The sequence below is a fragment of the Hemibagrus wyckioides genome, linkage group LG03 (genome assembly GCF_019097595.1).
Source record: "Hemibagrus wyckioides isolate EC202008001 linkage group LG03, SWU_Hwy_1.0, whole genome shotgun sequence".
Lineage (NCBI taxonomy): Eukaryota > Metazoa > Chordata > Actinopteri > Siluriformes > Bagridae > Hemibagrus > Hemibagrus wyckioides.
The window spans coordinates 30675659-30702495 of NC_080712.1; the positions used below are offsets into that span (position 1 = coordinate 30675659).

At 39.6% G+C, this 26837-nt stretch overlaps 3 protein-coding genes across 4 annotated transcripts; 1 reads left to right on the plus strand and 2 right to left on the minus strand.

Moving 5' to 3' along the window:
• Positions 1–72: 72 nt before the first annotated feature.
• On the minus strand, positions 73–6014 carry LOC131351332 (gastrula zinc finger protein XlCGF7.1-like). Of its 2 annotated transcripts, none has more exons than XM_058386733.1 (2): positions 5724–6014; positions 73–4256 (listed from the first exon to the last, which is right to left on the minus strand). In XM_058386733.1, exon 2 carries the CDS (start codon positions 4141–4143, stop codon positions 3178–3180), a length of 966 nt encoding a protein of 321 aa, XP_058242716.1. In that variant the 5' UTR covers positions 4144–4256; positions 5724–6014; the 3' UTR covers positions 73–3177. The 2 variants fall into 2 exon arrangements, with proteins under 2 accessions (XP_058242716.1, XP_058242715.1); XM_058386732.1 differs by having other exon boundaries at positions 5719–6014.
• Positions 6015–6601: 587 nt separating this feature from the next.
• Positions 6602–19054, plus strand: zbtb8os (zinc finger and BTB domain containing 8 opposite strand). Its single transcript, XM_058382760.1, has 7 exons — positions 6602–6768; positions 8129–8153; positions 8321–8442; positions 12856–12938; positions 13582–13634; positions 18335–18371; positions 18721–19054. The coding sequence occupies exons 1-7, from the start codon at positions 6687–6689 to the stop codon at positions 18805–18807; spliced, it is 489 nt and encodes a 162-aa protein (XP_058238743.1). The 5' UTR covers positions 6602–6686; the 3' UTR covers positions 18808–19054.
• Positions 19055–19114: 60 nt separating this feature from the next.
• LOC131348114 (CD276 antigen homolog) lies at positions 19115–25654 on the minus strand. Its single transcript, XM_058382746.1, has 4 exons — positions 25257–25654; positions 24383–24742; positions 23438–23716; positions 19115–22888 (listed from the first exon to the last, which is right to left on the minus strand). Exons 1-4 carry the CDS (start codon positions 25357–25359, stop codon positions 22767–22769), a joined length of 864 nt encoding a protein of 287 aa, XP_058238729.1. The 5' UTR covers positions 25360–25654; the 3' UTR covers positions 19115–22766.
• Between the last annotated feature and the right edge of the window lie 1183 nt (positions 25655–26837).

The following is a 26837-nucleotide window of genomic DNA, read 5'->3' on the forward strand; positions in this document are numbered from 1 at the left end:
ACAAAAGAGGCTGTGAGGTCAGAGTTAAATAAATCTTTTCTAAGTGCAGCTCACATGTCCTTCTGACCACATACTCATTTTCACTGTTGTTTTTGAGTCTCTCCTTCCTCACTCCCCACAGACCTTATCAGCAGAATAACTTTCCTCCTCAAAGACCTACAACAGCAACCGAAGCCAGAGACAATGTCTCAAAGCCTAAAAGAAACAGAAAAATCTTTCCATTCCTGAAACTTTCCACAGCTTACTAAAACAATGACACAAGAATAACGTTAACCCTGAGTGACCCAAACGCAGAGTTGCCCAAAGATCAATCTTCACTCATACCAGAGAAACGCGATAAAAGTTTCTCATAAAACACACCCATAAAAAGAAACCTCATGTACCATGTGCTGGTGTTTTGCCTTCGTTTTTCACTTTTGTCTTTCTTGTGTCATTTTTTTAGACACAAACCACAACAAAATTGTTTCACTGACCAATGATTGATCAAAGCAGTTTTTGTCGTAAAACATAAAGTTTACGTTAGTGAATGATGCACAACACTCTGTATCACTTCAACACACTTGGTACTGTGTGTGTTTTCTCTCAGTCTCCTAGAAGAGCTGGTGTTCACTTCTGAGTCATAATTCCTCTCGAGGGATGTTTTTCTCGTCACTCTCGCCCGGTTTGCTCGTTACAGATCTAAATCTAAAATCCCAAGTGAACAAGTCCACCTGTTATAATGTATATAATAAACCTTCCTCCTGATTAAAATCACCAAAAAAATAAAGTCCAGAAATAACATGTGAAAGAAAAGTTTCCAGATGCAGTCAGTCAAGACATGTTCGGTTACCAGAGCTTCCTTTTTGTTATTTTTGCTCTTAAGCTACAAGGCTGATATAACAACCACAGAAAACGAGTTACTGGTTTCAGTAACGCAAATGAGACATCTGGATCCAGATTTATATCTGAACTGAAGTAGAAGGTCTTGTTTTTTTGTGAGGGTTTTTTTTTTTTTTTTTGAAAAAGGGTCGAATGGCAGCGTCAGCTCGGTCAGCATGGGGTCTCGAACCTCAGCTCCATCACTCCAGATTATAATTGATCTCTACTAACGATCGATGTGCACTGGACACGCACAGACAGTTATTATTTTATTATTGTTCAATTTCAAAACTAGTAGCCTTTTTTAAAAAAAATAAAATAAAAATCTGCACACTCGGATCAGATAAAAATAGTTTCTGATGCTGTGTGTGAAGGATAATTGCCAGTAATAGTGGCAATAAAGAAATTAAACTAGTCCAAGGTCATGGCATCAAATGAAGTGTTTATTCTGAATTAAACAAAAGCGAGGCTGTTCCATGGAAGCAGACAAAACATAGCCATAGCACGTTTTTTTTTTTTACATCACCACATTACATCAACCCCCTCCTGAGCATTCGGGTCTTTCCAGCTCCATCATTTTAATGTCAGTGCGGCTCACAGTGAGCTAATCCTTGGCCGACTTTCTGTACGGAAACTACCAAAACTTTTAAACATCATTCATTCTTTCTAAAGGCTTTCTAGTTTTTATCATGTTGAATTATATCGATTATATCGAATATATCAATTTCACAGAGTAACACAAAAACCACACAGAGATGTAAATAAATATGAAAACCCCATTTCTTTCTCTGAAGCTTTCAAAGCCTCCCACTGAATGGAAAAACAGACAAGGACAATGAGGAGGGTCTGGTTCTCTGGATCTTGACAAGCTGTGATGAGGCCAAATGACTTCCACTTAATAACCCGTTCCTCTACACTGTACTGCTCCAGGATTCCAGACCAAACAGCTCCATATAGACTTGGCTAGGAAGGAGTCAAAGACATGGCTCATGTAAGAAAAGCATCTTTTCACTGTTTCATGTAAGAAAAGAGATGTGAAATCCATCACAAATCAGTCAAGCAGTACCTCAAAGGAAAGTTTTCAGTGTTCCATAAATCAGTAGAAAAGAAGGATAGATATATATATATGGTAGGCTACTGTACTGTCAGTAATCACTATTCTATAAGGAAAAAGCATCATGTTTCTATACACCAGTATGTGCAGGAACATGTATACATGACTTTTTAAATGTGACCCATTTTCAAAAAATCAAAATCAAAAAACAAAGTTCATGATAAGGCAAAAATCTGTTCTGTCCAAATTCATTCTTCTTTTTCACAGACCCTGGTGCAGTGATTCAAGCAGTACCAGGTTTTACTGCCCTCGACCTGTGCTGCTGTACAGGCCTAGGCTTATTCCACTTTCTCCTGAAGACTCTCTGGTACCCCTGGTCACTGGAACAACTGGATTTGGAATGTCCGGTTCCTTCACCGGCTTTTTTCTTTTCCTGGTGGAACAGCCAACTGATTTGCACGGCTTTTTATGGCACGGCTTTTTATGGCCAAGGCCATTATGCTTGCTGTTTGATTTTCCATCAGTTATAATGATCAAACCGACGTAACAACAACTGTACCTTTGTGAGAATGCCAGATTGCATTAGCATCTTTCTTGCCCCCGTCCTTTCGATTCCTTATGTTCAACTCATATGCCAGCCGGCTGTGTCTGAGGTTCGAGAAAACACCACAGGAGTCAGATTATTTTTTGTGTGTGTGTGTGATTATTTCCCTGAATTGGTTTCCCATTTTTGTGTGCTTGACATTTATATACACCGATCAGGCATAACATTATGACCACCTGCCTAATATTGTGTTGATCCCCCGTTTGCTGGAAAAACAGCCCTGACCCATCAAGGCATGGACTCTACTACATCCCTGAAGGTGTGCTGTGGTATCTGGCACTAAGATGTTAGCAGCAGATCCTTTAAGTCTGGTAAGTTGCGAGGTGGGGCCTCCATGGACTTACAGGACTTAAAGGATACATTTAATAGACACTGACCACTGCAGACCGGGAACAGCCCACAAGAGCTGCAGTTTTGGAGATTCATCAAACCCTTCATCAAACTTGCTCAAATCCTTGCCCATTTTTCCTGCTTCTATATATCCCACCCACTAACAGGTGCCATGATGAGGAGATAATTAGTCTTATTCACCTCACCTCTCAGTGGTCATAATGTTATGGCTGATCGGTGCAGCTTCCCTGCATGGTTGCATCATAGCAGAAATCACCTGACCAGTATATAAACATGATCAATATGACAATGCCATATGTCATGAATCAAATCAAGTAGCTTGTGAGCGCTGACAGCTGGAGCTTTTCATATGCTGTATCAAGCTGTATCTGTATGCGTACTTTCCCCCACAGATGCTACACGAATAGGGTTTTTCCCCGGTGTGAATGCGCTTGTGCTTATTAAGAGTTCCCACGTGCTTGAAGCTGTGTCCGCATTGGGAGCACGTGTACGGACGGTCATCCGAGTGGTACACTAAATGCTTCCTAAGGCTGGCATTATTGTAAAATCTCAAAGGGCAAATTGCACAGGGGAAAGGTTTCTCGCCCATGTGTTTGCGCCGATGTTGGTGGAGAGAGTCTCTGTATACGTACGTCCTGTCGCATTGGTCGCAAGCGAACCGCTTCTCGGTGCCATCAGGAGATTTTTTGTCTTTGTGACTTTTCATATGTTTCGATAACCAGTCGCTGCGTCTGAACCCCTTTCCACAGACCTTACACGTGTACGGTGTTTCTCCCGTGTGGATCCTTATGTGGGTATCCAGGTTGCGTTTGCGTGTGTATTCCATACCACAGAGATTACACAAATACTTTTTGCTTTTCGGAAAATGCCTTTTGTGTTTCGGACTCTCTGGATTTTGATCCGTCTCATCCGAGGACGTCTGCGCCTCTTGCTCATAACCCTGGTTCTTTTCCACTCTTTTCCTCAATCTGTAGCCTTTCCTGCTGATCTCATGGTCACCCAGGTCCTCCATCCTGCGGACGTCCTGTTCGTTGGATGCTTCTTCTGTATCGCTGACGATCAGGTCAGCGGTGTCGTCGAACACCTTTTCAGCACTAGACTTTTGAACCCTCTTTGGTTGATAGTTTAGAGATCGACAAACACGTCCCACCCTTTCAGACACCTCCATTTCGCTCAACATGAAGACTTGTTGCTTGTCAGTGGTCTTCAGGCACTGAGCTGCTCCTGCTGTGTCCTGCTCACACTCACTGTCAATCAGCTCCTTCTCAGAATCCATTATTCCGAGTTTTATATTAAGTCGTATATGAAGGACGGTCGCGGATTTGTTCAGTGTTTCCCGATCAGCTTATCGCAAATCCTTTAAGAAGACATTTCTGTGCAAATGTGAACCTGAAAGCAGAGAGATGAATTTAGTACTGTGGTATTACTCACTTAAAGAAATAATTCAGAGAAAAACATACACACTTTTCAGCCAAACATGTATATATAGTTTGGTGTGGAGGAACTTGACTGGCCTGCACAGAGTCCTGACCTCAACCTGATAGAACACCTTTGGGGTGAATTAGAGCGGCGACTGTGCGCCAGGTCAAAACTGGGACGTCTGTCTTTACATGCACATGAATGTAATAAGGAGTTCACCCACCCTTTGTAGCTATAACAGCTTCAACTCTCCTGGGAAGGCTTTCCACAAGGTTTAGGAGTGTGTTTATAGGAATTTTTGACCATTTCTCTAGAAGCGCATTTGTGAGGTCAGGCACTGATGTTGGACGAGAAGGTCCGGCTCGCAGTCTCCACTCTAATTCATCCTAAAGGTGTTCTATCAGGTTGAGGTCAGGACTCTGTGCAGTTCCTCCACACCAAACTCACTCACCCATGACCTTGCTTTGTGCACTGGTGTGCAGTCATGTAGGAACAGGAAGGAGTCACTGCCAAACTGTTCCAACATGACTGCACACCAGTGCGCATGAAATTGTCCAAAATGTCTTGGTATGAAGCTGAAGCATTAAGAGTTCCTTTCACTGGAACTAAGGGGCCGAGCCCAACCCCTGAAAAACAACACTTGAATTGATTTTGACGGGTGTCCCAAAACTTTTAATTCATGGCTGATAACCACAGTGACTCTGGAATCAGAAATTTCTTTCTTTCTCCAAAGTAGATGAACTGGACATGTGTTGAGGCATGTGTTGAAAAGCTTTTGGGTGAGATGGACTCCATACGTCTAATATCTGGCCTCAGATCACACTGTATGGCCAAATGGGAGACTAAAGAGACAATGGAGACATCTTAAAAGCTGCATGCTTCTAACACAACAACAGTTTGGAGACAATGTCCTTGTGCATAAAGCAAGGTCTATAAAGATATAATTTGGTTTAGAGGAAGTTCAACACGTGGTTAAGGTAAACACAACAAGAAAAAAAAAATATATGTATGTGTGTGTGTGTGTGTGTGTGTGTGTGTGTGTGTGTGTGTGAAAGAATAAACTACTAGAAAACTATATTCGCTAGAACCGCTACTGAATCATTTAGGAGTCGACTCACGAATCAGATGGCGTAAAACAAAAAAAAGGTTTTGGAGGAGTATTTCAAGACAAACTTTGCTAATGAGTATAATAAAAAAAAACGTGTACTGGCTATAAAATGATAGGTTTCTAGAAAAAATAAATAAATAAAGATAAAAAGAAATATAGAAACAAAAAAATAGCGGAAGTGACGGTGTAGAAAGTCGTCAGTCTCTAGCTAGCTTAAATTTCAAAATAACTGACATGCAATTGCTTTAGCAAAATAAACTAGTACATAATAATAATGTTAAATAATATTAAAGCTTTTAATGCCGTAATTTATTTTGTTTTTACCTCACCATGAGCACACACGCTGCAGCAGTAATTTCCTCCTCTAACAGAAACTCTCCCAGAGTCTCATCACACTACACTATCGGACTGTGGGCGGGGCTTGGCTTAGCACAAAATTAGCAGTCAAATCACTTAATCCTTCACCACATTTTAAACACGCTCTATAATGCTGAAACAAATATACAAAGAACAGTGTCGTATAATTTAGCGTGCATTTTAAACGATCAGTATTTTATAAATCTATTAGACTCGGTGCGCTGAAGAATCGATTCACTTGAAACGAACGAAACGTTTCGAATCGTCAGTGACAGACTTCGGAGCAAAATGAGTCGGCTCGGTGTCGAATCAGTAACTAAGACCTTCGTGTTCTTATAAAAAAAAATATTAAAGTGCTTTATGTTATTTAACCTAGACGTTAAAATTACCAGGACAAACCAAACGCACACATAAAAAAGAATATATATTAAAAAGTAAAAAAAAAAAATACCGTAAAATTGATTATCTGAGAATTTTATAAAAATGCATTTAATTTTTTTCATGTCTTCTTTTGTTATCCTTCTCCAGTTTACACTACATCACCGTTGCATTTTATTAATTAAGTCTTTATACTTGTAAATAACTTATATGTACTTTATTGTCTCAGGAAACAAATAACCTTGTGCATATGACGATAAAGTTCTTTACTCTTGATTTCTGAATCAATTATTATAATTATTATTTATTTTATTTTATTTTATTTTATTTTATCTTATTTTATCTTATTTTATTTTATTTTATTTTATTTTATTTTATTTTATTTTATTTCCGTAAACCTAATGTTAGAACGGGTGAACATGGGACTTTTATTTTTTTTAAACACTTATCGTTAATGGTTGCCGCCTGCTTCACAATGCAGGAACTGCATACATGCTCCATTCAAGGAAGTACAGTTTGACAAGTGCTGATCTAAGTAATCTGTTTATTTTAGGAGAATGAATGATCGAGAGCTTGACCTTACCGAGGCTCAAAAGGCAATAAAGGCCAAATATCCAACGATCAACAAGAAATATGAATGTAAGTCTGGTAGATTTTGATCATTACGAACTTTGTTGATGCCCCATCAACAAACCGGGTTGCCAGATTGGAGCCATTTTTAAGCTCCTTTGGTCTGTGAATGTGATTTATAAATGGGTTTTATGTGAATTGGGAGAATTTTACATTGTGGATGGACTGTGGACAGTCCTCTCTGTCTTCTTATCACACCAGAAAATAAGAAATTTGAATTAGTAAACTACCTCAGCAAAAAACAAAGGAAAAACAAACAAAAAAAAAAACATACAATTTACTTTAGTGGGTTTTTTTTAAAAAAAAATAAAACCTTAATAGTGGGGTTCATTTTTATAATTTAATCATTTTCTCCACGATTCATTACAGAATTCTTGTTCTTGCTTAAAAATTCTGTCACAATGCAATGAACTTTGCACCCCTCTGAAACGAAATGTGTCGTTTCCCAACGGGTCGACTCTTTGATTCGGTTCAATTAGCTGAGTATTGTGAGTCGACTCTTTGGTTCGGTTCTTATAGCTGAGTTTTGCGAGTCGACTCGAATCTATAAGCTTTTGTTTTTAAAATCAGAAAATAAATCATTAATAAATCTTAATGAAACCCTGGTACAGCAAGTTCGATAATGCGTGGATACTCACTGTATTCATCATGAATTCGGACCTAGTTTTCCTCAGCGATTTGATCATTATTTACTTTTTTTTTCACGTCGTGCGTTGGTATTTTGTTAATCAATTTAAATTATGAAATATTCGCAGTCGCAGTTGGCTAATTCATGGTTATAATTTTGCAATAATGTCTGGTTTAGGGGCTGGAAAATGAGAGGAATTAGTCGTTTGGGAGCTGAAAGAGTCGGCTCCTATCACTGAACCGAGTTGTATGAGCCGACTCACTGTAACGAGGCCGGCTTACAGTGATTCATCTAAATGACTCGTGAATTTTCTCAGTTTATCACGGTAGAGGGGGCTATAGTGAACTTTAGAGTATTGAGGAGTTATAGCATGTTGCTGGCATCTTGTAGCACATCGGAACAAAATGTGCTATTGTTGTAATAGATGCAGTGTGTGTGTGTGTGTGTGTGTGTGTGTGTAATGTACGGGTGAGCTGAGGCGACATGAACTCATTGGTTTTGATTAGTGTTGCCATTGTTTGGTACAAAATTTAAAATTCATTGCTTTGGAATGTTTTGTTCTGTTCTGGGAGAAAAATGACCCTTGTGCATTTATTTCTTCAGAGCTGGACATCATTTATGACCTATATTTTTGCATGCACACATTGCAATTATTTAATTATTATTTAATTGCAACAAGTTTAATTAAATTGAATCCATTTATGCAACATATTTCATTTATATTTCTGTATTTTATTTCAGATCTGGATCACACTGCAGATGTCCAGTAAGTGAATCGTGGCAAATAATGCACACACTGTGTTTTCTTCTTCTGAAATCAGTTATTTAAACCTGAAGAGGACAAAATATGTTCAATGTTCACTTTCCTTTTCCAGTAGTGAAAGTATGATTTCAATTTTATCTGTGTGTGTGTGTGTGTCTGTGTTGTTTTAGGCTGCATTCCTGGGGTGACTCATTAGAGGAAGCCTTTGAGCAGTGTGCCATGGCCATGTTCGGGTATATGACGGATACGGAGACGGTAGAACCCATCGATACTGTAGAAGTCGAATCAGAAGGTGGGTGGGTGTGTGTGTGTTTAGAAATCTGACAGGAGCACTGAAGTACACTATATTGCCAAAAGTATTCGCTCACCCATCCAAATAATCCGAATCAGGTGTTCTAATCACTTCCATGGCCACAGGTGTATAAAATCAAGCACCTAGGCATGCAGACTGTTTTTACAAACATTTGTGAAAGAATGGGTCGCTCTCAGGAGCTCAGTGAATTCCAGCGTGGAACTGTGATAGGATGCCACCTGTGCAACAAATCCAGTCGTGAAATTTCCTCACTCCTAAATATTCCACAGTCAACTGTCAGCTGTATTATAAGAACGTGGAAGTGTTTGGGAACGACAGCAACTCAGCCACAAAGTGGTAGGCCACGTAAACTGACGGAGCGGGGTCAGCGGATGCTGAGGCGCATAGAGCGAAGAGGTCGCCAACTTTCTGCAGAGTCAATCGCTACAGACCTCCAAACTTCATGTGGCCTTCAGATTAGCTCAAGAACAGTCCGCAGAGAGCTTCATGGAATGGGTTTCCATGGCCGAGCAGCTGCATCCAAGCCATACATCACCAAGTGCAATGCAAAGCGTCGGATGCAGTGGTGTAAAGCACGCTGCCACTGGACTCTAGAGCAGTGGAGACGCGTTCTCTGGAGTGACGAATCGCGCTTCTCCATCTGGCAATCTGATGGACGAGTCTGGGTTTGGCGGTTGCCAGGAGAACGGTACTTGTCTGACTGCATTGTGCCAAGTGTAAAGTTTGGTGGAGGGGGGACTATGGTGTGGGGTTGTTTTTCAGGAGCTGGGCTTGGCCCCTTAGTTCCAGTGAAAGGAACTCTGAATGCTTCAGCATACCAAGACATTTTGGACAATTCCATGCTCCCAACATTGTGGGAACAGTTTGGAGCCGGCCCCTTCCTCTTCCAACATGACTGTGCACCAGTGTACAAAGCAAGGTCCATAAAGACATGGATGACAGAGTCTGGTGTGGATGAACTTGACTGGCCTGCACAGAGTCCTGACCTCAACCCGATAGAACACCTTTGGGATGAATTAGAGCGGAGACTGAGAGCCAGGCCTTCTCGTCCAACATCAGTGTGTGACCTCACAAATGCGCTTCTGGAAGAATGGTCAAAAATTCCCATAAACACACTCCTAAACCTTGTGGACAGCCTTCCCAGAAGAGTTGAAGCTGTTAGAGCTGCAAAGGGTGGACCGACGTCATATTGAACCCTATGGATTAGGAATGGGATGTCACTTAAATTCATATGCGAGTCAAGGCAGGTGAGCGAATACTTTTGGCAATATAGTGTCTGTGATGCTCAATTACCTAACCGTTCCCATCTTCAGAGCAGCTCTCATGCACATTAAAGAAGAAACCTTTTTCTCTTTTCCTTCTACACATTGACTTCTTCCTGCAAAAATCACAAAGATCTTCAGGCACTATATATACAGTGGCATGCGACACTTTGGGCACCCCTGATCAAAATTTCTGACCAGGTAAGCAAGTGGAAGATGAAATGATCTCCAAAAGGCATAAAGTTACAGATGACACATTCCTTTAATAATTTAAACAAAAATCTTTTTTTTTGTTATTATTATTTTTATCTTTACATTTTCATAATAACAGAAAAGGAAAAGGGCCCGCAGCAAAAGTTTGGGCACCCTGCATAGTTAGTACCTAGGATCATCCCCTTTGGCAAGTATCACGGCTTGTAAGCGCTTTTTTGTAGCCTGCCAAGAGTCTTTCAGTTCTTGTTTGAGGGATTTTTGCCCATTCCTCCAGTCTTCCGGTTCAGTGAGATTCCTGGGCCGTCTTGCACTCCCTGCTCTTCTGAGGTCTATCCACAGATTTTCAGTGATGTTTAGGTCAGGAGACTGTGAGGGCCATGGCAAAACCTTCAGCTTCCTCTTGAGGTAGTGGATTTTGAGGTTTGTTTAGGATCGTTGTCTGTTTGTAGAAGCCATCCTCATTTCAACTTCAGCTTTTTTACAGGTGGTGTCATGTTTGTTTCCAGAATTTGTTGGAAGTGAATTGAATCCATTCTTCCCGTGAAATGTTCCTCATGCCATCGGCTGCAATACAACCACAAAGCATGATGAAACCACCCCCATGTTTGGACTGGTGTTCTTTTCATGAAATACGGTGTCCTTTGTCCTTGTGAACATTGCTCATCGCGGCCAAAGAGTTCTATTTCAACCTCCTCAACCTTTTTTCCAAAATTTCATCAGGCTTGTGTAAATGTGCTTTTGCAAAATTCAGACTCTAAATCTTGTGGTGAGGATGCAGGAGAGGTTTTCTTCTGATGACTCTTCCATGAAGGCCATATTTGTGCAGGTCTTGCTGAACTCCAGAGTCTGCCAAATCTTCCTGGAGGTCTTCTGCAGTCAAATCTGGTGTTCTGACTTGCTTTTCTAGAAATCCTACAGAGAGTTCTGTCTGATGTTTTTCTTGGTCTTCCAGACCATATCTTGATCTCCACTGTTCCTGTTCATTTCCTGCCATTTCCTAATTACATTCCAAACTGCGGAAATCGGTACCTGAAGACACTTTGCTACCTTCTTATAGCCTTCTCCTGCTTTGCGGGCGTCAGTCATGTTCATTTTCAGAGTGCTAGGCAACTGCTTAGAGCAGGGGTGTCCAATCTTATCCGCAAAGGGCCTGGTGTGGGGGCAGGTTTTCATTCCAACTGAGCAGAAGCCACACCTGAGTCTACTGACAGCCAAGATCAGTTGATTAGCCAGTTGGAATCAGGTGTAGCTTCTGCTTGGTTTTGAATGAAAACCTGCACACACACTGACCCTTTCTGGATGAGCTTTGACACCCCTGGCTTAGAGGAACCCATGGCTGCTGATTGTTGGGACAAGGTTAGAGGTGTCTGGGTATTTATAAAGCTTTGAAATTTGCATCACCTGGCCTTTTCTAACGATGACTGTGAACATGCCATGACCCTAACAGGCTAATGAAGGTCTGATACCTTGGTCAAAGTTATCTGAGAGCTCAAGTCTCCTGGGGTACCCATTCTTTTGCAGGGTGTTGCTTTTCCCTTTTTCACTCTAACGTGTAGAAAACAAAAACAATACACTGATATTGCTTAAAATATTGCAAAAGAGTGTTTCATGTTTAACTTCAAGACTTTGGGGGATCATTTCATCTTCCACTTGCTTAACTGTTCACATTAACAGAAATTTTGACCAGGGGTGCCCAAATTTTGGCATGCTACTGTATCCATATATATAATATAATCTCCTTCCCTAACATTAAGAACGATATGCACCACCAACTCATGCGTCCTAAGTTGTATCGCTGAGAGGATCATAGCTCTGAGGATGGCCTGGACTGTTGCTGCTGTCTGATTTTCTCAAATATATCTTGATTAGCATCAGGAAGGAAGGAAGACAGAATGCTATTTATGGTATTTTGAGTAAATAGAAATGGTTTTTGTTTCTTAAAATTTTTCTTTTGAAAGTGTGCCTGGATTTATTTATTTATTTGGCTGGTCAGCTGCATACTGGGCAAATGGGCTAAAAACAGATTTTTTATTTAGTTGACACGGAGGTCACTGGTCAAAAAGCCAGCCTTCTCATTCACTTAGTGTCTAAGTGAATGAGACACATGGAGTCATCAGGTTTAAGTTCAGGGGCTTTTAGTAATAAGAGAGCTATTTCATGACGTGTAGAAAGATGAACCACTTTTCCTGTATCCCTGGCTTTTATTTTTTGGTGTAGCTTTTTTTTTTCTCTCTCTCTCTTCATGTTTCACATCTTATCCCAGTGTGTTATTGCTAGAGTCTCAAATGGAGTTACCGTAAGTTGTCTGTGTCAGCGGGGTGTTCTAAAGAAAGGATGAAAGCTCAGGATGTGTCTGGGTCTATGCCAGACTCTGGTTTGTGGATGGATTTGAACAGCTGTTCATTTAAACCCAATGCCAGAGCAAGGGGCTTTGTCAGTGTTATTTAATCATTGGCACCTTATTTAAACTTTGGTGTGAGAGATGGGAAATAAGATAGAAAGTGGGGTGTCCTGTGAATTTAAAATACCGCATGGATGATGATGATGATGATTTTGAGAACAGGAGATGAATCAGATGCTGAATGTGCTGTTGCTCACTGCAGAGCAGCCGTTTGGTATGAACTCCCATTGATGAGAGCAGAAGATTGTGTAGAGAAGGAGAAGTCACTGTAACAGTCACCGTTTAAAGTGCACTAATGAATAATTTTGTGCTGGAATTCACAGAAGCCCCAGTTGTTTTCATAGACCAACAGGGAGCTGAGAGGTTAAAGGCTTTCACTTTTCCAGATGGGCCTCAGTGTGCTTTTCTAAGCCTGCAGCAGTGTTGTTGATTCTAAGACTTGTGAATGTGAAGCACGTCCTGCTTCACGCGTGTGAACACCAGTAACCAATAACAGATCTGCCTTATTTCCCGCAGGTGAAGACATGGAGTCACTTCTCTTTCATTTCCTAGATGACTGGCTCTTCAAGTTCAGCGCTGATGTCTTTTTCATCCCTCGGGTATTTCACACACAGTGCTATTGGGGGGGGGACCGTATATATATATATATATATATATATATATATATATATAGATATATATAGATAGATAGATATAGATAGATATATAGATATATAATTATATAATTATATAATTCATAATTCATAATTATTACTGTTATTATTACTTTTTAAATTACTTTTAATAATTTTTTTATTTCATTTGCATTATTAGTATAATTATTATTAAAATGATTGAAAAAATTAATAATAATAATAATAGTAATTATTTTTTTACTATTTTTATTACTATTAATATAAAATAAATAATAATTTGTAATTAAAATAATTCATAAATAAAAATCATTCAGTATTTTAAACATATTTTATGAGTATTTCCGTTTAAAAACAATATCAATAGATCATATAGGCAATGAGCAAAACCACCTCAAAAGGCAAATGTTGATGTAAAGAATCAGCACTGTTACATTTAACAGAAAAATGTCAAACAGATCCGCTCATGTTCGAAGGAAATATTCCCTGAAGGGGTAAAAACAGAAATGTCTGTCCGAACTTTTCCACTGCACCACCCTGACCAGCTGCAAATACTAAGTTACATCATTTATGAACTTGTTTTAAATTTTTTAATAATTCTGTTTTCTAGGAGGTGAAAGTCCTACATTTAGATCGGATGCGCTTCAGAATTCGCTCCATAGGGTGAGTTGGCTTGAAAAGGTGGATGAATGAATAGGGGTTTCTGAGCACAATGAACCCCTTTGACAGCAGCTAGATTCACAGCAGTGCACAGAAAATCTGGAGAGCAGGGAGTGCTGTTTTTGTATGTACACAGAAAGACCTAACCTGTATCAAAGAGATGCCTTTCTTTATATGACTTTAAGAAGAAGGAGATAGAAAATTCCAAGAAATTCCGTCTTTCAGTGAATACGCCGTCTGTGTGATATTAACTGTAGACTTTTGGGCTGATTCATGTCGGTCCTTTCGGTTTAGGTAACTTTCCTACAGTTTGTAGTGAATAAGTGGCATGATTACATATACAGTTATATTTATAGGTATAAAATTTGAACAGGTATTTGTTTTATTTTACTAAGCTACTGTTTAGACTTTTATGACCAGAGTGCTCGGAAAAGATTGCGCAGCAGACCTGTCACTTACAGGAAATATTCATTCAGACTACGTCCTTATTTGTCTGAAAAAATGCAATAGGAAAGAAAAAAAATCCTGGTAGGATATTCAAATAGTAAATATTATTATAAAAAAATATTGTAAATCTTTTGAAAAAGAATAAACATTCATTATTAGTAGTAGTAGTAATAGTATGTATATTTATTTATTTATTTATTTATTTATTTACAATCAGATTTTTGCATTCAGTACTCACCTGCTTACAGAATTTTTTTATTTTATTTTATTCAATTTTATTTTATTTTATTTTAACTCAAGTGGCACACACATTCATACTGATTCATTCATTTCAAACAGATTTGGTAAAAAATAAATAATTTTTTTTTTTTTTACAGAAAACTCACATAGCAATTCTATCTAGGTCTATTTAGAATACGCAGGAATCTCACAAGCAGCCACACAAAAGCCACCATGCTAAACAGACAGCTGTAGTATTCTGCACTCTGTTCTAAGGCAAGGTTTTTTAGCAAACAGACCCTTCCGTTCGTGTGAAAGTGTAGCGCACATGGTTTTGCAGCCTTGCCAAGACTAAATCAGTCAGCGTATCCTTCAATTATTCTAGCAGGGTCAAGAATGCAGTAATCTGGTTATTGTGCTCTGAGAGGTGAATTTTTTCGACACTGTGAAACACTGACTTTTGTATTCAGTTTACTACCTAACCATGTGGCTCTTATTACTACTTAGTTCATTGTTGTGTCTTGGTTACACCCCAGTTTACTGACCTCTTGCGTTTTCTAAATCACACATAGTTTCAGACTAGCTTTTTCCGTGCTTTTTTTGTTCATTATACATATATACACTATATTGCCAAAAGTATTCGCTCACCTGCCTTGACTCGCATATGAACTTAAGTGACATCCCATTCCTAATCCATATGGTTCAATATGACGTCGGTCCACCCTTTGCAGCTATAACAGCTTCAACTCTTCTGGGAAGGCTGTCCACAAGGTTTAGGAGTGTGTTTATGGGAATTTTTGACCATTCTTCCAGAAGCGCATTTGTGAGGTCACACACTGATGTTGGACGAGAAGGCCTGGCTCTCAGACTCCGCTCTAATTCATCCCAAAGGTGTTCTATCGGGTTGAGGTCAGGACTCTGTGCAGGCCAGTCAAGTTCATCCACACCAGACTCTGTCATCCATGTCTTTATGGACCTTGCTTTGGTCACTGGTGCACAGTCATGTTGGAAGAGGAAGGGGCCAGCTCCAAACTGTTCCCACAAAGTTGGGAGCATGGAATTGTCCAAAATGTCTTGGTGTGCTGAAGCATTCAGAGTTCCTTTCACTGGAACTAAGGGGCCAAGCCCAGCTCCTGAAAAACAACCCCACACCATAATCCCCCCTCCACCAAACTTTACACTTGGCACAATGCAGTCAGACAAGTACCGTTCTCCTGGCAACCGCCAAACCCAGACTCGTCCATCAGATTGCCAGATAGAGAAGCGCGATTCGTCACTCCAGAGAACGCGTCTCCACTGCTCTAGAGTCCAGTGGCGGTGTGCTTTACACCACTGCATCCGACGCTTTGCATTGCACTTGGTGATGTATGGCTTGGATGCAGCTGCTCGGCCATGGAAACCCATTCCATGAAGCTCTCTGCGCACTGTTCTTGAGCTAATCTGAAGGCCACATGAAGTTTGGAGGTCTGTAGCGATTGACTCTGCAGAAAGTTGGCGACCTCTTCGCACTATGCGCCTCAGCATCCGCTGACCCCGCTCCGTCAGTTTACGTGGCCTACCACTTCGTGGCTGAGTTGCTGTCGTTCCCAAACACTTCCACGTTCTTATAATACAGCTGACAGTTGACTGTGGAATATTTAGGAGCGAGGAAATTTCACGACTGGATTTGTTGCACAGGTGGCATCCTATCACAGTTCCACGCTGGAATTCACTGAGCTCCTGAGAGTGACCCATTCTTTCACAAATGTTTGTAAAAACAGTCTGCATGCCTAGGTGCTTGATTTTATACACCTGTGGCCATGGAAGTGATTGGAACACCTGATTCGGATTATTTGGATGGGTGAGCGAATACTTTTGGCAATATAGTGTATGTGTGTGTGTGAATATGGTCCCAGTGTACATGTTCCTTTTATCCACCATACCTCAACACTGCACTTGCTCAAAAAAACATTTTAAAAGGCTGGTCTTTTTCTGCAGACATTTTTTCCCCACACCCCTCCCATAAACCATGCTCCGGATTCTGCACTTGATTTTTTTTTTCTTTTGCCACAGCTCCTCTACCTCTCTTCTACCCATCTGTTTAACCAGAGCAATCCTCCGTGAGACCTTCTTCCTTCTCATGATTGCGTTCCTGTTCTCTGGTGTCTTAGGCTTTACTGTTGAGGACGTGAACATAATCCATTTATCCTCGATGACACAACACTCGCTGAGTTTTAGTCTTTTCAGAAGAAGGAGTTAAATTACTTTCTCCATGAAGCCTCTGGAAGACGTTCCAAGCGGCTTGGAAAGCTCCAGGCACCACAAGTTGATGCATGTCTGACTCCTCAACAAATAGTGGTTGGATTAGAGTGTATAAAACATGGCCTAGGGATATTATAATAGAATTGAGTATTGAACTGTATTACTCTTGGTCCACCCTTTGCCGCTATAACAGCTTCAACTCTTCTGGGGAGGCTTTCCACAAGGTTTAGAAGTGTACCTCTAGAATTTGTGAGGTCGGCCCAGATGTTGGAGAGGAAGACCTGACTCGCAATCTCCGCTCTAATTCATCCCAAAGGTATTCTATTGGGTTGAGGTCAGGACTCAGTCAAGGGCAGGCCAGTCAAGTTCCTCAACACCAAACTCGCTCATCCATGTCTTTATGGACCTTGCTATGTGCACTGGTGTGGAGTCATGTTGGAACAGGAACATCCCCAAACTGTTCCCACAAAGCATGATATTGTCCAAAATGTTTTAGTATGCTGATGCATTAAGAGTTCCTTTCACTGGAACTAAGCCAAGCCAAGCCTCTGTAAAACAACCCTACACCATAATCCCCCCTCCACCATCAACTTTACACTTGGCACAATGCAGTCAGGCAAGCACCGTTCTCCTGGCAACCGCCAAACCCAGACTCCTCCATCTGTGTGATTGGTCACTCCAGAGAATAAGTCTCCACTGCTCTAGAGCCCAGTGATAACATGCTTTCACCACTTCCTCCGATGCTCTGCATTACACTTGGTGATGTAAGGCTGCTGCTGTGCCATAAAAACCCATTCCACGCCCTGTTCTTGAACTAACCTGAAGGTCACACGAAGTTTAATGGTCTGTAGCTATTGACTGCAGAAAGTTGGCAACTTCTGCGCACTGTGCTCCTCAGCATGTGCTGACCCCGCTCTGTGATTTTACATGGCCTACCACTTCAGGGCTGTGTTTCTGTTGTTCCCAATTGCTTCCACTTTGTTATAATACCACTAACAGTTGACCATGGAATATTTAGTAGTGAGGAAATTTCAGTAATTGACTTATTGCACAGGTGGCAACCAATCACGCTACCTCGATTGAAGCTCCTGAGAGCGACCCACGCTTTTACAAACGTTTGTAGAAGCAGTCTGCATGCCTAGGTGCATGATTTTATACACCCGAGACTTTTCGCAATATAGTGTACGTCTGGCACTGGGTTTCTTGTTGACCCCGAAACATTCCTTTATTTCAACATCACTCTTAGTCAGTGTGTGATTTTTTTTTTTTTTTTTGAGTAAAGGTTGCTTTGCATAAATGTTGCAGTGATTTTTCTCAGTGCTCACACTCCTTCACACACTTGTTCTTACACAGCCATGTTAATCTGATGAAATAATTCTGACTTGCAGACATGCAGTGCATGTTTGAGCACAGAATGTACTTGCTGAACAGTACAGTTCACCCAGAACTCAGCATGACCCAGATAGTGATCTTTTGCAAAAACTTTTTGTGGGAATTGTTCTTTTGTAGTACATTTTTCACTGTGTTCCCTGGTAACGCTTTAAACCGCCAGAAAATAATGGCAATGTTTTAAAGTCTCCACTCTGTGATCAAGTGATTTTCTCTTTGTAGGTAATACAAGACAAAATACAATTCCCAAGACAGTTTCTGTCTTGGGAATACAGCCAGCACTCTGTAATAATTATATAGCTAACTAAATACCCAGGCTGTGTCCGCACCCTGTTTAAGATTTGAAAATAATAATTTCAGACCTCTTCCAGCATTTGACTCAATCTGTTTTACTTCTTGTCATGTAGCTGGGGAGAAGAGTTCAACCTGGCAAAACACCCACAAGTAAGTCACTTCCTTTATAAAAAATATACTAACAAATACTTTTCGTTTGACATATAACCTCCTTCCTTCAGATGCTCTGAAGGCATTTGAACTTCTTAGAATTGGTTTAACCAATTTAATTTTAAAAAAAAGGGACGAAAATATTATATGTAACCAAAACTCCTGGTAAAGACATGAGAGGTTTGTGTTTTTTTTTTTTCCCGAGAATGCTTTTTTTGTTTGGTGTTTTTAAAAGAACATGTTTAAGCTTTTAAACATTTTCAAAGAAAATGTGCTCCAGGAAAATTGGTTGCCTGTAAAATCCTGCTATAAATCAGGACTTGCTAAAAAATGAACCATGTCTTCACAGGGTACAGAAGTGAAAGCTATCACCTACTCGGCTATGCAGGTACATGACGAAGAGAAACCTGAGATTTTCGTCATCATCGACATATGAGAAACCCCTTGTGTATAAAATGAAGAGAAAAATCACAGCTTTTTTCCCTTTTTCATTTTTTTATTATTTTTATTTAAATCTACACAGTCTACAAAATGTGTCCCCACTACAGTGCCGTTATTTATAGTGACTTTTGTACTGGCTGTTGAAAATGTATAGCTTTTTTTTTGTGTGTTTTTCAAATTTCAATGAAGAGAGTTTCAAGGAAATATTCACATTAAAATGCAAACATTTGTTCAACAAGCAATGCTGTCCACTATGGAGAACACTACTACTACTACTACTACTACTACTACTATATGGAGTGTTTATTGGTCAAAGACATTTTAATTAATGGAAATGATGTCGTTGAAGAACTGGAAAATGTTTTATCGTAAACGAAAAAGTCTAAGATCAATCCTTTCGCATTATTGGCATGGTTTGGCGAGGGGTGGGAGTGTGGAAGGAAGACGTGCTCACAAGAGGTCTGTTCAGTATGACCCATGACTGAGTTCATGGAATAATACTACAGCTATGCTGGGAGAGTTGACCGGCACCAGTTCCACTGTCAAACCATCAAAATGTTGAAAGAACAGGTCATCAGTCTAGCACACCACAGACATCCAGTTATGACACACGGGTGTGTGGCTGCCTATTATTTCTTTTAGAAAGTAAATGTTTTTCTCATCAGAGCCTAAATAGTAAATAAGTCACCCTTGGCAACTTTTATAAACTTAAAAAAACAATCTTTTACAACATGCGGTCATTTGATCCGCCTAAAAAAAACAGTAAACCTAAACATTTAAAAACCACATGGGAGAAAAGTATGTACACCCTCTAATTCAGTACCATGCAGTTCTGTTCGAGGGTGTGCTTATTTTTTCCTCATCCAACTGGTGGATTCATTTGGTTTCCCCAGTGGTGGTTTATTTAATATATATGCTTTGAATTTGATTGAATTTATTCTGAAGTAAAGCTTTAAAACGAATCAAAGAATTGAATTCCTTCGTAGCAGCCGTGGAATGAAATAGAGGAAATAAAATGCTGTTTTTTCAGTAGGTTTGTATTCTCAACATGTTCGTTTCATTGTTGGTATCAGAGTTTCCACCTATTTTTTGTTGTGTGTTGTTTTTCATTTGGCTGACTTTAATCTGTGAAACTTCAGTCGAATGCGGTTGTTGTGTAAAGTGTACACAGTGTAATGCAACTACAACCCAAACCAAAATATACAGCCATGTAAAACCATGCACACACATAAAAAAGTAGAAACAAATATGGGTGTTGACGAGAAACATGTCCAGTTCTTTCGGCACGCATGGGGGCGGTGAATATCTTTTTCCATTTGGTGTAAGCTTGATATTTTCTGCTATAAATACAACAAAATGTCCAAAAAAAAAAAGGAACAAAATGTCTTGGTTAATTATATAGAGCTTTATTAAGTGATTCTATTAATAATTTCTCTTAACACATATCACATATACATTTATAGAAAGAAATGTATAAAGGTAATTCAGCAGATCAGACATAAATCCCATCCAAAACCACTACCTATATATCCAACATGGAGTTTCAGATCAGACTTCTGTGATAAGTATAAAGTGTCCATGCTGGGAAACGGAGGTCATGATAGTAGCATGTTTGTTTATTTGTTTCTGGTTTCTGTGGAATCTGTGATTACACTTGAGACTCTAACAAGAAGATTCATTTTATCCTCCTATAACAGTCAGTACCAACAATTGACCAGACTGGGGTTTCATTTCTCGATTTTTACATCCTTTCTTTTAATGAGACAGAGGGGTTGGAGTCATGTAAAAGAATGACTAAAGAAAACCATGGGTCACCATTATTGCTTTCATATTTAAAGTGTTTCAAACATTTAAAATGTTAGCGCTAAACATAATGGAGGAACGCTAAATGTGCTCGACGTCATTTCTGTTAACTAGGCAGCAAATTTGCTCGCCAACTGAAGAGCATATGATATGGGATTTATTTTATAATGCGATATAGACAATGAATTTACAACAAATTTGTTAGGAGATTAAATATGATTAATGATTGTTTTAGGTCAAGCCAAGCTTTCTTTAAATATGTAGCAAGATACGTACTGAAATGCATCCGGCTCGGGTTATTTCCCTATAGTTGACCTAATCCTCGTTCAAATTGACTGACTTGTTTCAAAACGGTTTAATAATCATTAGGTTTTAATTAGTATAACTTAATATAATTCATCCAGCAAGGGAGAGTTTATGGTAGTAAGAATGTGCTTTTGTGTTGCTTCTTTAACCCGGAGATGTAAATCATTGGCAGGATTTACTGGGGCAGGTCCTTGCTTGTTTGTTTATGTATATCACTCTGTTATACCCTTTCCTAATGTGTTTTCCCACTTTATCACCTGTTCCTTGTTTTCCCTTGATGCGCTGCCCACGATCAGACCCATACACTGGGATTCAGTATGTGCACTGCTTTCATTTAACAAAACAAAAAGACTTACATTATGCGTAACAGAAACAAACCCTAACTATGACATGGAAGCTTAGATAACCTCAACAAAGCACGACTATGCCATAAAAACCTGGATAATACAGCATCTGGCCGTACAGCAGACACACAATGTTACGTTGACAAAATCAACAAATATAAATATACGCTATTGCCAAAAGTTTTGGGACACCCCTCCAAATCATTCAGGGGTTGGGCTCGGCCCCTTAGTTCCAGTAAAAGGAACTCTTAATGCTTCAGCTTCATACCAAGACATTTCAGACAATTTCATGCTGCCAACTTTGTGGGAACAGTTTGGGGATGACCCCTTCCTGTTTTAACATGACTGCACACCAGTGCACAAAGCAAGGTCCATAAAGATATGGATGAGCGAGCTTGGTCGAGAGAGTACTGACCTCACCCTGAACACCTTTGGGATGAATCAGAGCGGAGACTGCGATCCAGACCTTTTTGGTCCCACATCAGTGTCTAACCTCACAAATGCGCTTCTAGAAGAATTGGTTGAGGTCAGGACTCTGTGCAGGCCAGTCAATTTCCTCCACATTAGGAGCATTAAGAGTTCCTTTCACTGGAACTAAGAGGCCAAGCCCAATCCCTGAAAAATAACACCTGAATTCAATGGTTTGGAATAGTGTCCCAAAACTTTTGGCAGTATAGTGTATAATGACTGACCCTGACCAAGACAGATATACATAGAGCAGCACATCAAGGGCTAAAAAAAGGGACAGGCCAGAAACATTACGAAAGGGTGCGACACTGCCAACATGGGAGTAACACAGTGATCCATAAATAAATCACTTGTCTGGACCTCCTTGTGAACTGACCCAGTAACTCCTGACAATTATATTGACGGAAAACCAACCAGTGACAAACTGCCTGAACAGAAATATTTGCAAATGATTTCTTTTCAATTCTAAACATTTTAAAAACTATTATTAGAGCAGCATCATAATACAATACTTCTACTACTTCTACTTCTATTTCTACTTCTATTACGTCTACTAATAAATATCTTTGTCATACCAGGATTCTTTCTGTGCGTAATAATGTCTTTCTTGTTTTTCAAAACCGATGAAATCAACATTCCCAGCTTCATGAGGCCTTCACACATTCTGAAAGTCTTTATCATGCTGTTACTGGTGGTGAGTGAACTAATAAAGAGTCTGGGAAAGTTTGGCCTGGATAAAAATTTGGTTTCATGGGAAAACAAGTGCTACAAATTTTACTAACAACGATTGCGAATCCTGGGCTGTAGAGGTATGTAGAGCCGAGGTGAAGGAACACTCAGATCACTCTAAGAGTTCTAAAGTTCTATATAAAAATAACTGATAGTATTTTCCGGAATAAACGTAACTAGCTACGTTAAAAAGCACATCTTACATTAGACATAATTAGTTTTTAGTCAAGAGTAAAGTACAGTAAATTAATTATTATCTATTTAAATATAATAATGGAAGACGATCAGCAATGATCTGCATATTTTATACCAGGTCATTTTTCTTCTTGCAACAGCATATCCAGCCCAATGCTGCTGCAGTCAAAATGAGGAGTAAAGAAATGACAGAGAGTGCGATAGCTACCACAAAGCAGGAGTTTTCACCACCTGGAAGATAAAAATGGAATTTAGGCAGAAAGAAAATAAAATTCCTGGCAAGTACAATACTTATTGCATTTATTACATTAAACTACATTTATCAAGGGCAAAAAAAATATTTACAATAAAAATACTTGTACTAAGACAGATGTTAGATGTAAAGAAGAAGGTTCAGAGGCTGATTTTCCAACATTTTCCAACAAAAGGTGCTCAATAAGCTAATAATCTAAAACCCTAACACCAAACTCAACCCCTAAACTGTCCATGATTCTAACCCAAACCCAAAAGCTCATGACTCACGAGGTTGGTTTTTGTGCTACATCTTGAGGGATTTGTCTTACATTAACTTTCCCAAAAAATGAGTGAACTGGCTAGTGGACAGCATTACATAAAACAGCTAGTTTTATTACATAAACCCTCATGGGATGATTTCAAACCCTTATTATAATTATATACACAGCTTTCTTATGGATGTGCATGGGTCCACATGCAAATGAACAATTTTACTGTTATACACTCCAAACAGACATACACATAGCATAGTGAGAACGTGCTTACCTGTGTAGCTGATGGGCCTCTGCAGGTATTGATCTAGCAGCTGGTTTTCGAGTATGAAGGTGACGTTAAACGGAGCGTTCGGTGCCGTGAAACTGCTTTGGATACTATAAAGTCCCGTCTCTGAATTAAATTCCTTAGACGTCTGTATGGGATCGCTGAGGCTTTCGCCATGTTCTCTTTTCCATTTTACCTCAGGCTCAGGAAATCCCTCCGTCTCGAAATGCATTAAAATGCCAGAGGAACTTGCTTTTATGGTTAACTTGGGCTCGGTGTAGAGAACTGTGAAAAAAAGAAACAACACAAGTACAGAAACAGCACAAGTAATACTGTAAAAGTAGAAATAAATAGTAAATAAAATAATTTCAGCACAACGCTGAGGGATTCAACATTTTCCTTAAAAAAGAATGGGGGGATTACTTATGTGGGAAAACTTGTGAGATGGCTCTGAATTAATCAGCCAATCAAAATGCGTCAGCATCAGAATGGGAGGAGATAATGGGTAGCTTAGATCTTTACAGGTAAGTTTAGACCTTTGAGAAACTGCTGATCATCTGTCTCTAGTGTGAACATCGAATGGTGCAAATCATAGTGAGGTTCAAGAAGAATGGCCAAACCTGCTTGAGCTAAAGTAACTGAAATAATCACAAAATTCGAAAGTCAAAAAAGAAAAAGCATCTCAGAATGAACAACACATCGCAGAAAACTGAGGCAGAAAACTACATCAGGTTGCACTCACTGGAAACAGAAATCCGAGGGAGGCTACATTACGCACAGACTCACTGCTGAAGATATTAAAAAATGTGATCTGCCTTTTTCCCTGTCTTCACCTGCCCAGCTTCAGTACCCTTGTGCTCCTTGTACCTTCAAATTCCTCTGATATCTTAAAATACTCCACCTTCTGGCAAAAGACAAGCATCATCTAATGATAAAAAAGGGTCTGTTTACCTCCGTAGTCTAGCTTTAAAGTTGCTTTGTTCGTCCCCTGGCTTGTGCTGACGGTGCAGAGGTAAAGCCCTTCATCAGACTTTTGGATGTTCCTCAGCTTTAACGAAGCGTTTCCTTTGCTCAGCTCGGTCCTGAACAGCTCTGTACGATCACGGTATGCAGGGTCTTGTGTTTCCAGCTGATCCTTGTTATCATAGAAGCTATGGACCACTCGGTTATCCTCCTGTCGCTGCCAAGTCACCAACAAGCTGGAAAAGTCAGGGTTTGGTCCAAAGTGAGGGGAAAACTCACAGCCCAGAACCACAACATGGCCTCGGGCTGCTGCTACATTCCTCATGGGAATTGTCACATTCAGGGAATCTAAAAAGATAACAGAGTTTCAGAGTTGGTAAAGACCAACCCTTTTGCACATGCCTGGGGTTTTTGATTCCGTGTAAATAAAGTTAGGTCAGAAATATTGGGACAGTCTTCTGACTGTAAGCTTACTGCATTCTAAAGAAGAGGTTATTATTTAAAAATATCAATTATTATTGACTGATTGTTGAACTTGAACCAAGCTACTTATTTATTTTTTGTTAGAGTAGTAAGCATTTTGCATTTGCATGAAGAACATATGAACCATGCCTATGTTATATGCTTGTTAAAAAAAAAAAGTCTGCATCAGGTAGTCTATATATATTATATAATACTCTAAAGGGGAAATTCCTTCTGCATTGCTTATCTTAAAATACTCGGAAGACTGCAAAACAAGGATTACATAAGAGCCAGTGGTCGCAGGAAGCTGCACCTAAAGTTCAGTCCAAATATTCATAGCACACGCGCGCGCACCACTACCTCTCCAAAAATAGCGGTAACTCACGATTTGTTTACCCACCTGTATACGAACATAAGAAAAGGAGAATCAGAAAACAGGTGTGCCAGAACGAATTCTTTCGGATTCCTGCTCTGTGATGTCGAAGTCCGTGCATTACTTGCATTACTTTTTCCCAAAGCACGAGTGCAGGTCAACAGATCCAGAGAAACGAAATAGTAATACAAAAAAACGCACAGACGTGTGCCTCTAGAAATATCCCCTCTACGCCCTCCCAGGCTCCTCCTCCTCCTTCGATCTACTGTAAAAATGAAAGTCAGTAGTTTACTCTTACCTCGAACTTACGAAGAATGCTCGGATGTGATATCATTAATACAGAATTCGAAGAGAAAACGGAAATGAATTCGCAAAACGCAACCCCACAGTCATAACATTCACATTAGGTTATAATACTGCAATTCCATATCCCTGAGCGCGCGCTGTAGCGGTATTATTGCGTCACAAACCTTCATATATACATATACAAGTCACCACACGCCCTCACCCAAATGAGGATGAGTTCCCTTTTGAGGTTTCTTCCTCATACTAGGGAGTTTTAACTTGCCACAGTCGCCTCAGACACCTCAAGCTTACTCACTTGGGATAACATCTAGGACTGTTTGTCTGTTTATGTTTGTTGTTTCTTATGTAAAGCTGCTTTGAGACAATGCTCTTTGTTAAAAGCTCTATACAAATAAAATTGAATTGAACTTTTTAAATAAATGAATGAATAATAAAATGAAATAAATTTAAAAATATATATTTTTAAATTTATTTCTTTATTTCATTTTATTATATATATATATATATATATATACATACACACATACATACATATACACACACACTGTATATATATATTTATTTATATTATATATATATATTTACGTAACATTTATGAAGGTGGAGTCTTTGCCGAAACCACTCTAGGTCTCATATTTTAGAACCGGAACTATGAGTGTAAAAGTTTCAGCAACTGTTTATCGTTAACTGACGGGAAGCGAGATGGGTTTTTTATTTTTAATTTTGTGTGGCTGGAGTCCATAGTCTTTTCAAAACCACAGTTTCTAAACACATCATGCCATAGCTGTGCAGGTTGATGATGAATAGCAGTCTGTGCTGCTTATTATACACCAGCATTCAGAAATATACCGGTTTAACACCTGTTATTACAGCTAACAGGCAAGTACAGGAAATTATAATCGCTACTGATGGCTCAAGAGCTGACAAATCTTGTTTGGGAAAGTTAAGGAGCAGCAGATGAATGCAATTAGAAATAAATAAACAGGAGTTTGGCCGAGATGAAAAGTAAATGTTTTTTTGGGGGGTAGGCGGGGAAGCCCTCCGAGACTAGGCTTTGTCCATTCATTATCAAACATGCAACATTACTCAAACCCACAACAAAACAAGAGACAACCAGTTTCCTGCCATGCTGTCCTTTTACCTGAATGAAAAAACACCAGAGCACTTCACTCCCAAAGCAGCTTGGGTTACAAATGTTACAGTTGGCCTTTATTAAGTTTAATAAAGAGCAGACATTACAAGATGTGATTACATACCCAACTCAATGCGTGGCTTTATCCTCGAAGCATTTAGGGAATGAAT